The sequence below is a fragment of the Sceloporus undulatus genome, chromosome 5 (genome assembly GCF_019175285.1).
Source record: "Sceloporus undulatus isolate JIND9_A2432 ecotype Alabama chromosome 5, SceUnd_v1.1, whole genome shotgun sequence".
Lineage (NCBI taxonomy): Eukaryota > Metazoa > Chordata > Lepidosauria > Squamata > Phrynosomatidae > Sceloporus > Sceloporus undulatus.
This window is the reverse complement of record NC_056526.1, coordinates 85,315,235-85,329,700: the sequence shown is the minus strand read 5'-3', so window position 1 is coordinate 85,329,700 and position 14,466 is coordinate 85,315,235. Positions and strand designations below refer to the sequence as shown.

Sequence of the window (14,466 nt, the reverse complement as noted above, 5' to 3'; positions counted from 1 at the left end):
TGGGCCAAAGAGCAAGTTGCAAGTACTCAGAAAAAAATGGTCTCCACCAAAGTTGTCCACCCTTTAGGACCCTTTCACATTATGCAAATATAGCATCATAATTCAGCTTTAACTGCCTTGGCTCTGTTTTTTAGGGAGTTTAGGGAGGGGTATGTAGAATTCTCAATAAGAGAGTTCTAGTCAGTGCAGTTACTAGGGGAGTGTGGGGACTGTGGACTGCACCAAGTTACACCCCAGAAGAGGAGTGATACCTGGTTGGCCCCCCAATTGCCATTGGTGCTTTTCCCTCATTCTGTCATGGAAACAGTATCATGAGGAGAATGACACGGCAGCACCAAAGGAGCTGAGCGCACACACACTTTGGTGCCATCCCCTGCATGCAGCAGTGAGGGACCATGCCAGCCCCACTCTTCTGTACACATGCTTAGAATGGTGCACAGTGGGGGGGGGGGTGAATATGCTCCCTCCCTGCCACATGCCACTCTACGTGTAGATATAACAGCATACAGCAAGGAGGGAGCATGCCTAGCCTCCTCTCCCTGCCACACACCATTCTATTCACAGGTAGAGCAGCACGCATTACTGAGGTGGGCAGTGCCCTTTTGGCCCCACTCATGGGAGCTCTACTCCCAAAGTGGGTGACACCCTGGGTGGTGACACCACTGGTTCTAGTGCCCATACCAAATTTCAAATTGTGAGATTCCATATGACACAGCCACAGACATTAAAGTGCTTTAATTGTGTAATGTGGAATTGCACACCTACCCACATGCACATACCAATACCCACATATTCTTTCAGGACAGAGGCAGATGTGTCTTGCTTTCTCCCTCCATTACCCTGTAGCATTCTTGTCTCCTATCTGGTGTCACTGTAGCCAGACACCTCTAGAAATGGTTGTCGGTGAACCAGCCTCTGCTGGGCAAAAGCAGTTAGCCAGCTCCATCAATGTATTCTGTTTGCCTAGGCATTGAGGAAAATGTATTTTAGCAGCACTTTTATGACTCTCAATTTCAATGTGTAAACGTTCAGATTGTAGCTTGTTTTTACCTTGTTGAACATTTGAATTTAATGTGTGTTCCTATAACTTCTAAAATCTTTTCTCTGGGTGAAGGCATGATTTTGAAATAAATAAGCACATAGCCCTGGGCATTGAGGTCTAGGAATGGATCCAGGAAAATCCCCAAACTATTAAACTGGTTTATAGTTAAATATGTAGTACATAACAAGGAAGCCCGTCTGAACAATTCTTGAGAAAGAAAACCCCATGAGAGGGTTGCCTTAGGGCCTCCATAAGTCAGGAACAACTTGAAGGCATACAACAACAATAAACAAGAAAGCCCTAGGGCATTAAATATGATCCCTCTCTAAACATAGGCAGCTGGAGGACCCCAAAGAGATCACCATCAGAACCAATGAAGATTTATACTCCTTTATAGCCATCTTCTTTTCCAGATTTCTCTGCCCCATTAAGGTTTGCACACCACAGCCTGCCAGCCATTACCCAGAATGGGAGGGTGGTGAATTCTCGACTGGTCTATACACTGCTCCCTCTTCTTCCTAGAGTTTTATTCATTCATTCATTCTTTCATTCATTTCTCTTATATGCTGCCTTTTTCTTGGAGTAGGACTCAAGGTGGCTCATAAATTGGATACTTCCAGAGCATCAGTACTTTCTTAGCTAGGATCTAAAGAGGGAAGAGCTAGGGAGAAGATGGAAAAATCTGATAGATAAGCAGAAATTGTGTTAATTGTGCATTCTGGGTAATAACTGGTACTTCTGCCAAAAAAGAAACCTCCCATAACCCCTATAGTTATCTGTATGGTTTGGGGTGGAGGGAACCTGTCCACTGTGAATACATTCAGGAATCATGCACAGCCAAATCGAAAGTGAATTTTCAGGTTCCATCCTACATTGCTTTTTTTTTATGAAGGGCAGAACTGTTATCTTTTCATATAAATAATTTGGTTCCAGACCATATTATATGTCTGTTACAGTGACTTAGGATGTCTTTTGCAAGTAACTCAAGATTTATCCCATATCTCACTAGAATATGTCGGTAGAGCAGTTCATTATTTCACTAATATTAACTGTCTGCATGCCTTTTTGTCTGACCTATTTTAGAAAGTAAGTTGTAGGCTGTTACTTATAAACATCTTGCTCAGCTATTCTAATAAACTAAGTATTCTTTGCAATAATAATAGCAATGATAATAATAATGTCTTATGTCACTGGTTCTGTTAATTCTAATGATTGGTCCTAGGCTGTTCCTCCCCTTCCTTTAGGAATGGTACCTTCCAGCCTCTCCATGTGCATGAAAAGTGACAAGCATGGTTCCCCATATTTCTACTTATTGGGCCACCCTAAAGACACGGTGTGTAAACTCTGCATGTATATTTATTGCTCTCTAATATACTTTCACTTTACAGAACTGTCTTAACTGAGTCTTTGCCATGTTTTCTCTTACATCTTAACTTGTTTGGTGCCTCTATTAATACTAATGTCTGCTTGGAACTGAAAATACAATAAATGAGTCAAGTTAAAATGCCATTTTAAAAAACAAATCTATGAACATTTTTTATTTAATTGATGGGACTTTTTATTCTGTAAATTCCCCCACATCCCTGCATTTCAGGATGTTTCATATGTTTCTGTGGGGTTTATAAAGAACATTTATTTAGTATTTAATATGAATGATCAAATACAAGAAGGCAATATCCTAAGGCTGCAATCATATGTACATTTACAGAATTCATTGGTCCAGTTTGGATATAATGCTAAAGCATTTGTTGCTCCCCTAAAATTGTTACTATTATGTGCCTTAGAAGCAGTGTGGCTTGACTTTACCCATCTCCCCATTTCTTTCTTTGAGGTTCAGACTGTTTTTAGGCCTACTTCTGTGCTAGAGTAAATTGAATATATGTTCTAGATCTACAGCACTTAAAACAGTGCTGTCAAAATAGAAACTGAATATAGAACTAGAACTGTATTCAATTTGTAGATCTACAGCACCATTTCAAGTGCTGTGGATCTTGAACATATATTCAACTTGTAGATCTACAGCATCATTTTAAGTGCTGTGGATCTAGAACATATATTTAAAGTTTCCAAACTTTAGTCCTTCCGGTGTTTTGGACTTCAGTTCCCCAAATTCCTGATCTTTGGGCGAGTTGGCTGGGGCTTTGAGAGCTGAATTCCAACAGAGCTGGAGACCAAAATTTGGGAATTACTGTTCTAGATAAAACAGGGTGTGATGTGATTATCAGAAAGCAACAAAGCTTCCCAGAGATGTAGAAGTCTACTTTGATACTACAATGTAAATTGTGGACCTTGAGCAATTTTCTTCTGTAATATGCAGTCCTTTCTGTCTTATTACAGTTATAACAAGTACCCACTAAAGCACTGTATCTCTGCTAAACTGATGACATAGACATCAGTACATGCTATAGATGTCATGTATATGTCATATGGTTATTTATTTATTCATTTATTTAGATCATTTATATTCTAACATTCAGCACAAAAGGCTCCCAGAGCAGCTTACAAATGATTTGACAAGTCCCTGCACTTAGGCTTACAATTTTAAAAATCGATGAAACATAAAAAAATGGAATGGCAGTAGCGAAGACAGTTAAGCCCAGCAGAAACTGCTGGTTCTTCTCTCCCTTGAAGGCTACAGCAATGGCCATTGGTAAGGCAGTTGGCAATGAGCTGGAATGTGTTCTGGTTCCCAAATATATGGGAACGCTGTGCAAATATGATTATGTAGGAATACATGAAACATCCCTTCCTAATGGTTCTCACATGTGTTACAACCAGCGCAATAGATAGAAAGTAAAATATATCATTTTCATGTGTGAAATTACATGCACAGGATTTTGACCAGTTTCCAAAGAGCTTTTATGTAGATAATGCCTTTTTAAAAAAATAGTTCCATCCATTTTGTAAACTTTTATCGATTTGTCATTTTTATTGCTCAGCTCTTTCCTTTGTAATGTCATTAAAACAAATCTAGAAGCTTTCTGTTCCAGTCTCGAAAATAAAAACCTAAAAAACCTATCAAATTATTTTGTTAAAGACAGGCACTTTGTGATCTCATTGATGATGAAGAGCAGACTTTAGGATCCATCTGTACAAGAGAAATAATGCAGTTTGCCACCATTTTAAGTGCTGTAGCTCCATCTCCATTCTGTGAAATCCTGGGATATGTAGTTTTGCAAGGTCTTTAGCCTTCTGAACCAAGGAATGCTGGTACTTCTCAAAACTATAGGTCCTAGGATTCTGTAGGATACAGGATGCAAACTGCTTTATTTCTACAGTACAGATACACCCTTAAAATGTTCTTAAGGCTACAGTCCAATAAACAGTCACAGAACTTGGAAAAGTTACCTTTTAGACTACAGGTTCCAGAACACACTCGCCATGCTGGCTAAGAGAGTCTAAAAAGTTGTTTTCTAATCATATAATTTAGGAGTAATTCAGAGTGAAATCACAGGAACCAGGGGCTAATCTGCACTGCAGAAATAATGCAGTTTGACAACTGCCATGGCTCAATACTATGGGATTCTAGGATTTGCAATTTTGTGAAATATTTGACCTTTACTGTCAGAACATTCTGGTGCCACAACAAACTACAAATCCCAGGATTCCTTAGCACTGAGCCGTGACAGTTAAAGCTGTGTCAGAGTGCATTATTTCTGCAGTGCAGATGCAGCCTTAGTATATCTGAATAAGCATGTATAGAATTGGACTCTCCTACAGAAAACAACACAGTTCTTAGGAGTGCTTAATAATGTTGCACTGTACTGATAGATTTTCCCATTATAAAATCTATGACTCTTGTGTGTCCTTCATAAAAAACAGGCGGCATACCGATCATCATAGTTGGAAGCATAGACATACTTTTGTCTGTATCCTATAGTATTCTGCTTATTTGGTTCCTTTGAAATGCACCTTGACGAAGTTGGCAGAATGATATGCTGGTGGCACACAAATTGGCCTTCCTTCTTTAATTAAGAGGTCAAAATAAAAGACTTCCTGCTTGGTTGATTTTTTTTCAGTCACAAACTTTTTTCGGAATGAAATTCTCCAGTTTAACAGAAGCTGGTGCTGACATGTTTTGAATGTGCCCAGTTTTGAATTCATTCAGCCAAAAGGCATGGAGCCAAAAGATTCTCCATGCCATTATTTCATTTCTACGCTCATCTCCATTTCATATAAAGACAGGATCATTTGGGAGATCTGCTCACTAGCCAAAAGCTGGGAAGTGTAAATTGACTAAAGCAAACAACACTACATTGAAATTTAGTTTTTGAGAATTAGTACAGTGCACCCGCATCATACGTGGCTTTCAACATACACTGAAAGCCATGCAGGGAAAAGGGATGAATGGGGTGCATGTCAATGGCACTTGCATGCCAACAACGTGCCACCACACCACCGCACTGCTGTGTGCACAAGCCCCATTCATTTAAATGGAGCTTGAGCATAGGTGGTATTTGCTTTACGCAGGGGAGTCCAGAACGGATCCCCCGCATAAAGTAAGGGCGGACTGTATTTTATTTGGGACATATTCAGGCTTCACAGATTTAGTAAATGCTTTTACTCAAAATGTGAGCAAGCTCCAAATGAATCAGGGGATAGTATCAAGTCCCCACACAACCATTCATTCATGTGGGAGAGTGAGGAATCACAGAAGTGCCTGGCTATGTCCCTATAGCCAGATGTGAAGTGACTGCATCATCCACCAGGATCCTGTGGAGGCCTCAGCAACTGATGTAATAATTCTTCATATGACTATGGGGAAATAGCCAGACTCTTCTTTATGACCCCACTCTCCAGGCACAAATGGTCATGAGCGGGTGGGGGGATTTCACTGCTTCACAGTCAGTCTGGGGGATGGGGGGGGTAGCAAGGGTAGACAATTTCTGGAACTTCAGGTGCTGGACTACAACTCCTAGCAGCCCTCAACACTGGCTGTGCTGGCAAATGGGTGTTGAAGTTCAACAGCATTTGTAGAGTCACACACACTGCATGATGTGTACAGTTCCAGCTAATGGGATTTCTGATTAAAGCCTGCTTTGTTTACATCATTTAAAATAACTGAACATATGGATCAGGATGGGGGGGGGGGGAGAAACCATTTGCTATCATTAGTGTACTCTTATCTTCAGGTCTCAAAAAGATTACTGTACAGTTGTCATGACAGAAGCATGTCTTATTAATATCCCCTGTACACAAGCATTTGAAAGACCGAATAACTGCATTGTATCTAGTCAAGGGACCAGGGATGTAGATGGAGGAGGAGCAAAATGAAGGCATTTCTCCCCTAAGTAAGAATTCTCCTTCCCTCTATGAATTTTTCCTTCACTCCTCAAATTTCTAGCATTGTAGTTGAACATTTAGCAAGGCAAAGTTACCAAGGGAATGTGAACACAGTAAATCTAAGAGTTCTGAGTATGAATGGTTTTCAATGTCTCGCTTTGTAATCTAAGAATTTGGGGACTATAGGAAGATTTTGTTGGAGGAGCAAGATTCACATTTGAAGGGTCAATGTTCTCATTTTGCCCTGTCCCATAACTATATCCTCTGTTAAGGGCCAAGCTTCCCTAAATCTATTCTTTCTCTACCTGCCCCCTGTCCTTATGTGTACCAGGAGTAGAACTAATAGCAGGGCAAGATTACTCATTATACTAAGTACCTTACACAATGGAGTCAGAGCTAAACTGAAAAATGCCAACGTTTGGTGTTGTGTGTTTTTCCTTCTATAAAAATGTAGACTTTTCCATATATGTGTTCCATATTGTCCACACCTTAAACACTTTTCTTAATGTATCAGTTCTGGATCACATTTTCTCCACTGACTAAAGGAGGTTTGTCCATATTTTTAAATTCTTTTTCCATCCCTAAACAGCATGATTTTAATTGTATTATGCCTGCCATGAGGTATGTGTTTATTGGAAAGGCGGTGGAAACAGATGTAACCAAATAATGAGTTATAGAGAAATGTACAGAATTGTCAGGAGATCCATTTTTCAGAAAGGCATGCATCCAGTCAGATGCTATTAATCATAGTGCCAAAAACTTCTGAATATTCTTCTAAGCAAAAAGAGGCATGTATGAAGTACATTGATCTTAACGAAGCATCATGGCTAGGTATTCAAGATTCAGCAGTGAAGCAAGCATCTGCCATTTGTTCCTGTTTGGGAAAGAAAGTAGAATAGTGAATTATGCCACAAAGAGGAAACTTAGCCAAGACAAAATCTAGTTTAATTTCAGATGTATTTATAATCATAACATTTTTTTACATGTGGTGGGAAATGTCATTGAAAAAATATTTTCCCCCCAGTTCCATGCACCTGACGTTGCAAATCATTATTGATTGTAACAGTTGCCGGGTCTCAGGACACTTATTGAAATCAGAGAGCTGTTGTGCTTCTCCATCAGGAAGACAAATCTTAAGGCAAGTGCTGCAAGAAGGAGAAAAAGGTTTGGGTTTACTCAGTGAGATGATTGTTAAACCAAGAGTGAACACCTTCTTATGGCTGCCAACTGGCAGCAAGACTCACTGGCTCAGTGCAAAGGTGTTGCCCTTGTGTAAGCCAAAAGGAGGAGGTGACTATGGAGAAAGACCTGCAGGCACTTAGACCCATTTGGAAGAAGGCAGTGAGCTGAGCCCCAGAGACACAATCCATGCTTCTTCTTCTCCTTCTTGCACAAGTTATGGCAGCCCTGGAGCAGAGCCTGGGAAACTCTCCCAGTGGGCTGGCAATCTACAACAGTGTTGCATGTGGTGAGGGTGTCTAGACGTGAGTTCTAGGACCTTATCGCACACGTATTTTTTAACATTTTGGGAACTGAAGGATGACACTTGTGTGTGCGTGCATCCTGCAAAAAACGGAGTTTATCACACACGAATACATCCTCCAACAGGCCCCATTCCGTCCCCCAGCGTGCAGCTGTCCCCGTCCAGTCCTGACGGGCGCCATTTTTGCCTGATGGAACTTCTAGAAACCACCGGAGGAATGGATATAACAAGAGAGCTGAGCTGAGAGAGCTGACCTGTGTGTATTGAGAGTGTAACAAGTAACCTGTGAGGTTAACAGCTGTGTGTAGGTTCTGTATGAACTAAGGGACTGTACAGACCGGCACTTTGTACATGCGGTCTGTATGCACGGTGAGGGCATCTTGGCACATGCCTTTCCTCATGGTGTGCACCATGATGATGCACACCTGGCACAGCGCCCAAACAGCGCTGCACGGAAGGTGTGTCATCACGGTGCGCTGGCACACCTATGGCACCCCTTCCAGGATGCAAAAAGAAGACCCTTTCCGGGGCTTCCTTTTGCTCCTTCTGGAGGCCGCAGTGTGTGGTTGCCTCAGCCTCCATCTGGGGCAAACAGGGGCGGCATTCAGTCACCTGTCTGTAGAGGCCCAAAGTCAGTGAATGAATGTAAATATAGTCAGTGAGGGAAAGTAGTAAATTTGTAACAACTGAAGTCATTTATATACTGTAATACAATCTTGAGAACCATCCACTAAAAAAGATACAGTAATAAGTTCTGAATGTAAATAAAGTTCTTTTGTTTGTGTTCAACAAGGAGTTGCCTGAAGTAATTTACAGTTACCAACATGCTACCAAGAATAACAAGAACAATTAATATTAAAAACTCTTCAGTTAGTGAGTGGATCATTGTTACATATAAATTAGTGCCAAGCAGGTAGGATACAAAAGACCCATTTTTGTGGCATCTGAGAAACCAGTTTGTCACAATTACTCCACTGAGTTCACGGCACCATACGTGGCTCTGTTCCTCCCACTTTATCCTCACAACAGACAGTGAGTAACCCACCCATGGTCAGCCAGTGAATTTCATAGTTCACTAGAACCTGGATTCCTCAACTCTAATCCAATCCTGTAGCCACTCCATGACACACTGATGTTAAAGGGGAACTTGCGGGAAGTGATAAACCATAAAGCATGTTGTTTGGAATGCTGTTTGGGAAGAACTAGGCTGACCCATCAAGGTATAAACATATAAATGATCCACATGTGTACATGCATGCCCTTCTCTCCAGAGAAGTATTTTTATTTGAAAAGGAAAGGTCTTCCTCAGCATTACTGCGTGCAAAATGTATTTAATAAGCATTAATTATGCTGGCCTTAAACTTTATGAAAGCCATGGATGATTCCTCTTGAGCATTTGCAATCACAGCAAGTTTTAGGGGATGTGATATTCCAAAATCTTATGGTTGTCATTAGACATTTTAGTGGAACATTCAATAAGACTTGTTCATACCCAGCTGGGATTCAGACATTTTTATGCCAATGAAGTGTTCTGTTATATTAATTGGTAACACAAAATGCAATACTTGCCTTAGAATATTTGGCTACATATGGACCATCAAAGTCCTCTATACTTCATTTACTAATTCCCTTGCCAATTCCCTTGTCCATCAAGAATCGGTTGCTATACCCATGAGTGATCTGTGGCATGCTGTGGGAACGTCAGTCACAACTCCTTCCTGATCAACAGGGAAATGGTCCTCTTTCAATCACAGTGGCTACTTGCTGGTAAGTGAGGTTTAGGGGACATTCATGGTCCCCACATAGCCTCTAAACTAGGAACTGTGTAGGGATCTTGAATATCCAGCAATTGCCCAACAGGATTCTTGCTGCAGTGTCTAAATTCTACATTAAGCAGACTCTAGGTCATGCTTAACTATTTTAAACCAACATGTATGTAGGAAATTATAGTATGTGTGTATGTGCCTTCAAGTCATTTGTTTATTTTCGGCAATCCCATGCATTTCATAGGGTTATCTTAGGCAAGGAACACTCAGAGGTGGTTTTGCCAGTTCCTTCCTCTGAAATATAGCCTTACAGCACCTGGTACTCATTGCTAGTCTCTCATCCAAGTGCTAAGTAGGGCTGACCCCTGCTTGGCTTCCAAGATCAGATGAGATCTGGCACTTCTAGGGTATTTAGGCCATAAATTATTGTCTATATGGAACATACATTTGGGGGCACGTTAAAATATATATGAGTAGTAGCCTCTGGCCATCTGTTTAATGTCTATTTAGTAGATAATGCAGGAAATCCACACTGTTTGTCTCACTCTCCATCACACATACAAAGAGAGAGTAAAAAAATGTCAGAGAACGAGACACTACTAACCTGGCAACCTTTAGGGGTGTATTGGATATTATCACCCTGGCTGGGATGTGTTCTTCCTTGGAGTTTTACCTACCATTAGGTGGCATGCATTTGTTCCTTCCTTCCTTCCTTTCTTTTTTCTGTCTAACCATTCTTTCATTTTCTCTTTTCTCTTCCCACTGGTTCTCTTTTCTCCCCCACCCTGCAATAAATGGAACAATTTCTCTCTCTATTTACTTGGGGGAAGAGAGAAGATGCCGTTTCTCAGCAAGGACCTTGATGCCTTAAGGGTTCTTAATGGTGAATCTCTACTGCCCCAGACATTTTGAGCCAAGATAGGGATCCCCATCTATCTCCCGTTCTCAAATGAATGAAGAACCACGCCATTTGCTGGTTGTGGGGTACAGCCTGCCCTGAGAGGTGCCCTTGAACCCACAGATGATGCATTGGAAACCCAGGATGTTGTCTTTAATTGTCACCTCCATTGGCTTTGCATCTCTCCATCGGAAGGGTATCCAATCCCATTCAGTATTTTCTTTTTCATGCAGCCTCCTCTTGACCCTTATATTTCAAGCCTTTGACTTTCAGGCCCTTGCTGCATACTGTCAAAAAGAAATACTAATGTTGTCATTTCATTGTGTGACAACCTCCATGGAGCTAAGAATGTTTATTCATTCTACTGCTTCATTCCCAGTAGCCATTCTTTGCTATCATTACCAATTTCAAAAACCTGTGGTGTGGAAAAGAAGAGCTTAATTAAATGGATCAAAATAGAAGTTAATAACATTGTCTTATAGCACTCAATTAAAATATCATATCCAAAAAGGTTCTAGCAGTCTTATGCCTCTGGGTAAACAATTATTCAAGGTGGAAATACAGAATTCAATAAGAAATAAGTAGCAGTTAGGATGAGAATAAGCGCACTTGAATTGTAAAATATTAGTGATGTGCAGAGATATCTTTAGCAGGTTTTCTGTATATCTAGTATTTAGATTCAGAGGAGAAAATTAGAACTGTTTGAAAAGAGGTGAGCTGCATAGAAATATTCTTTTAAAAGAGAATTTGAAGGTCAAGACATTTTGATAAAATAGTCATTTGGGTAATCAGATTTTTTTTTATCCCCATCCCCCTTTAGAGGTAGTCATTCTGAAGGCAGTCCTTTAGAAATCCATGGCGTCTTCCATAACATGGTGCCCTCCAGATATTTTGGGCTACAGCTCCCATCAGCTTCAGTTAACATGCACAATCATCAAGGATTATGGAGTTCATTGTCCAAAATATCTGGAGGACACTAGTTTGCTTTAGATAAGGGGTTCCCAACCTTTTTGACTCACGAAGCCCTTTTTAGAATCAGTTTCTATGGCCGAGCCCCTAAGGGGGCCTACCCTATGTCTTACAAGTTAATGGTGTTTAGGAGTAGTGTTACTTTTTGTTTCTTGTTCTTTAATTTCATTTAATTTTTATTTTTTTTTCATTTTCTGGGAGTGGCCACAAAGCACCTGGGAAGTGCACATGGATCCCTAAGGGCTCCTTGGAGCACAGGTTGGGAACCACTGCTTTAGATGGTTGGATCTAACCTAATCTGTCCTTTGGAAACCTCTGTTGTACAAATAGTTTTAGTTCTTAATGTCAAGTGAATGACTTCCCATATTACAGTTTATGTAAGACAATATTCATGCATTGAATGCAAAATAGGCAGGATAACAGAGGGCTGCACAAAAGCCATATGGATATCTTCCATTTCACAGATTAAAAACCAAGCAATATGACCAAACAATGTCAAAGTGTGGTCAAGATGGCAAATGTTATCAGTGAAGAAGAATATGTATGCTAGGAGAGGCTAAAACAGTTTGCTTTTGCCTGAGTCTACTGGGAAATGCAGATTTATGTGCCCTATGTTCCCCCCCCCCAGCTCAATTATTTGAATATAAACAACTTTTTTACAACCTGAACTCAGTTTGTAGCAATTGAAGTAAGCTGAGGACAGTGGGGGGAAGTGGGAAGAGGAGCAAGAAACTAGGACATTTTAAGAAAAGCTGAAAAGTAGGGTGAATGTCCCTGCCAGATCAGGGCAATTGGAGGGTATACCTATGTGAAGCCATTATGTATGTGTAATTACAAACCTGTAGCCTAAATGAGTGCTTCCCAAGTTTTAGTCTTCCAAATACTTGGGACCCCAGTTCCCAGAACTTGCCAGGGTGGCCATCATCAGCCAGCATGGCCAATGGTCAGGGATTGCTAGAAGACATTTCAAAACATCTACTAGAGTCTACTAGCCTAGGTTATGGTTTAATTATCCAAATAAATCTCCAAAGCAGAATAATCCAAAGCAACTTCCAGATATTGCTGACTTGAAGGATTAATAGTCTCACAAACCTTTATCACAGCATGTGAATGTTATGCGTAGCCATTAAAAAATGTCAGCTCAGGTCATTTTTTGAAAAGAAGGTATCCAGCATGAGCATTTATGACAAAATAAATAGATGGAGATTAAAAACTGAAAGTATTTGAAGTAGCATGCCAGTAAGAAAGAGAAGGAACTATGAAGAGCTGTCTGAGCAGAAGAAACAGCTTGAAGAAGAATGACAGGCCTTCAAGCCAGTGTTGTTAAAATCGTTGACAGAAAATTATGGAATAAAGGAGCCTGGTAAAATGAGAAAGAAGAAGACCATTGTAGGAAGAAAAGCAGAATTAAACTTGCAGTAAAAGTGGAGCAAAGATTTAAATAAGTTTTAAATAAAGTCCCTGGTTTAATAAACTGAAAAGAACTGTAGAGCCAATACACGTACACCTAAGTTGGTAGCAGTTTTCATTTACATGAGTAAGGATACAAACCAGGATTTTTTTCCAGTAGCTACAGTTTTCAATTCTATCCAAACCTGGAAATCATGGTTAACAAAAGCCGGGTTATTAATCCAATTTCATACCATGCCATAATATCGCAGCTTGCCCCTGGACTATTAATCATGGTTTCCTGGTTTGGACAAAATCAACTGTTAATGGAAGACCTGGTTTGTCTATTTGCTCTTGCAGGGGAGAAAGCTGTGTGCATGTCCACAGCACTTTTTTCATGTTGCAGCTTGTTGGAGGTATGTGACTGTACACACATCCAATACACTTCATACATAATTGCTGGGTTACCAATTCATTCATATTTTTTTTTCCCTTTAACACCATTTCACTGTTTTGGGTGATGTTCTTAAAATGATCATGCTTATTGACTGTGCTAATAAATACATTTAATCATCAAGCACAATCATCAAGCACAATGTCTGCCGCTGAAATGGATGGACTTAAGAAGTGCAGACTTCTTCTAAAGGACTCTGGGTAACAAATTGTGTACTACTTATCTCCCAAATGATTCAGTGTATATAATATCAACCTCATTTGTACGTTCATTAATGTTACCCATATCATGAAGTTACTCATGAGTATGATTGACTATAACTTAGTTAAACTAAGAGAAAATGAATCTGAAAGTCATTATAATTTCTAATTATATGAAAACTTGTGATATAGTTTTTCCTTCTGCTCTGTGCAAGATACATGTTGGCAGGATTTCATCATGCCTAGGAGGAGTACATTTAAAGGAGAACCAGAAATCAAAATTACCTTTTCTATTTAATTTGATGTACCAAATCATTCATATGAATGACTGGGGTGCCAATGCTCAAAGGCAATGATCCTGCATACCACAAAATAGTGAAATAGTTCTGCATGCAATAATGCACTACACCTCTTCTGTCAACACCCCCAAGAGTCATCATTTAGCTGCTACAGCTTCCCCCAACCATTCCATTACTATTAGAGAGTGGAGGAGATTGGAGAAACATCTAGGTATGTTCCCGTAGCCAGACATAAAATTATTACATTACTCACCAACATCTGCTAGGGTCTTCCAGAAGTCTCAATGGATGCTGCAATCATTCTGTATCTGCTTACTGAAACATACCCAGACACTTCTCTGATCACATGTCTTCTCTCCCCACCAGCCATGGAATGGCCACATTGGTGGCTTTAGTGGCTGTAGTGAGGAGGGAGCTTTGGTCATTGCAGAGGGTGGGAAAGAATACCAATGTCTGCAACAACCAGGAAAGGTATACAAATCCTCTCCAGTGTTTAAGCCGGCAACCTCATCTGGGATTCTGGTGTATACTAATGCAGGTTCCACTTTGGACGCAAGTGGGATAATCAGCTTACTTTTGGGTAAGCAGAACTTATTGCTTTTAAATCTCCAGGCTAACAGATCAGCTGCTTGACAGACCCGAATTATCTTACATAGCTGTTCTGTCCCAACAGAACATTTATG

At 40.3% G+C, this 14,466-nt stretch overlaps 1 protein-coding gene across 4 annotated transcripts in view; it reads left to right on the top strand.

Moving 5' to 3' along the window:
• Window positions 1-14,466, top strand: part of MAGI2 (membrane associated guanylate kinase, WW and PDZ domain containing 2) — a 782,933-nt gene that overhangs the window by 752,881 nt on the left and 15,586 nt on the right. Inside the window, exon 22 of one of the 4 annotated variants that reach the window (XM_042468281.1) lies at window positions 2,287-2,375. The exons of the other annotated variants lie outside the window; for them this stretch is intronic. Within the exon in view, the coding sequence (XP_042324215.1) occupies window positions 2,287-2,375 (89 nt within the window). The remainder of the gene's footprint in view (window positions 1-2,286; window positions 2,376-14,466) is intronic. 4 annotated transcript variants of the gene reach the window in all.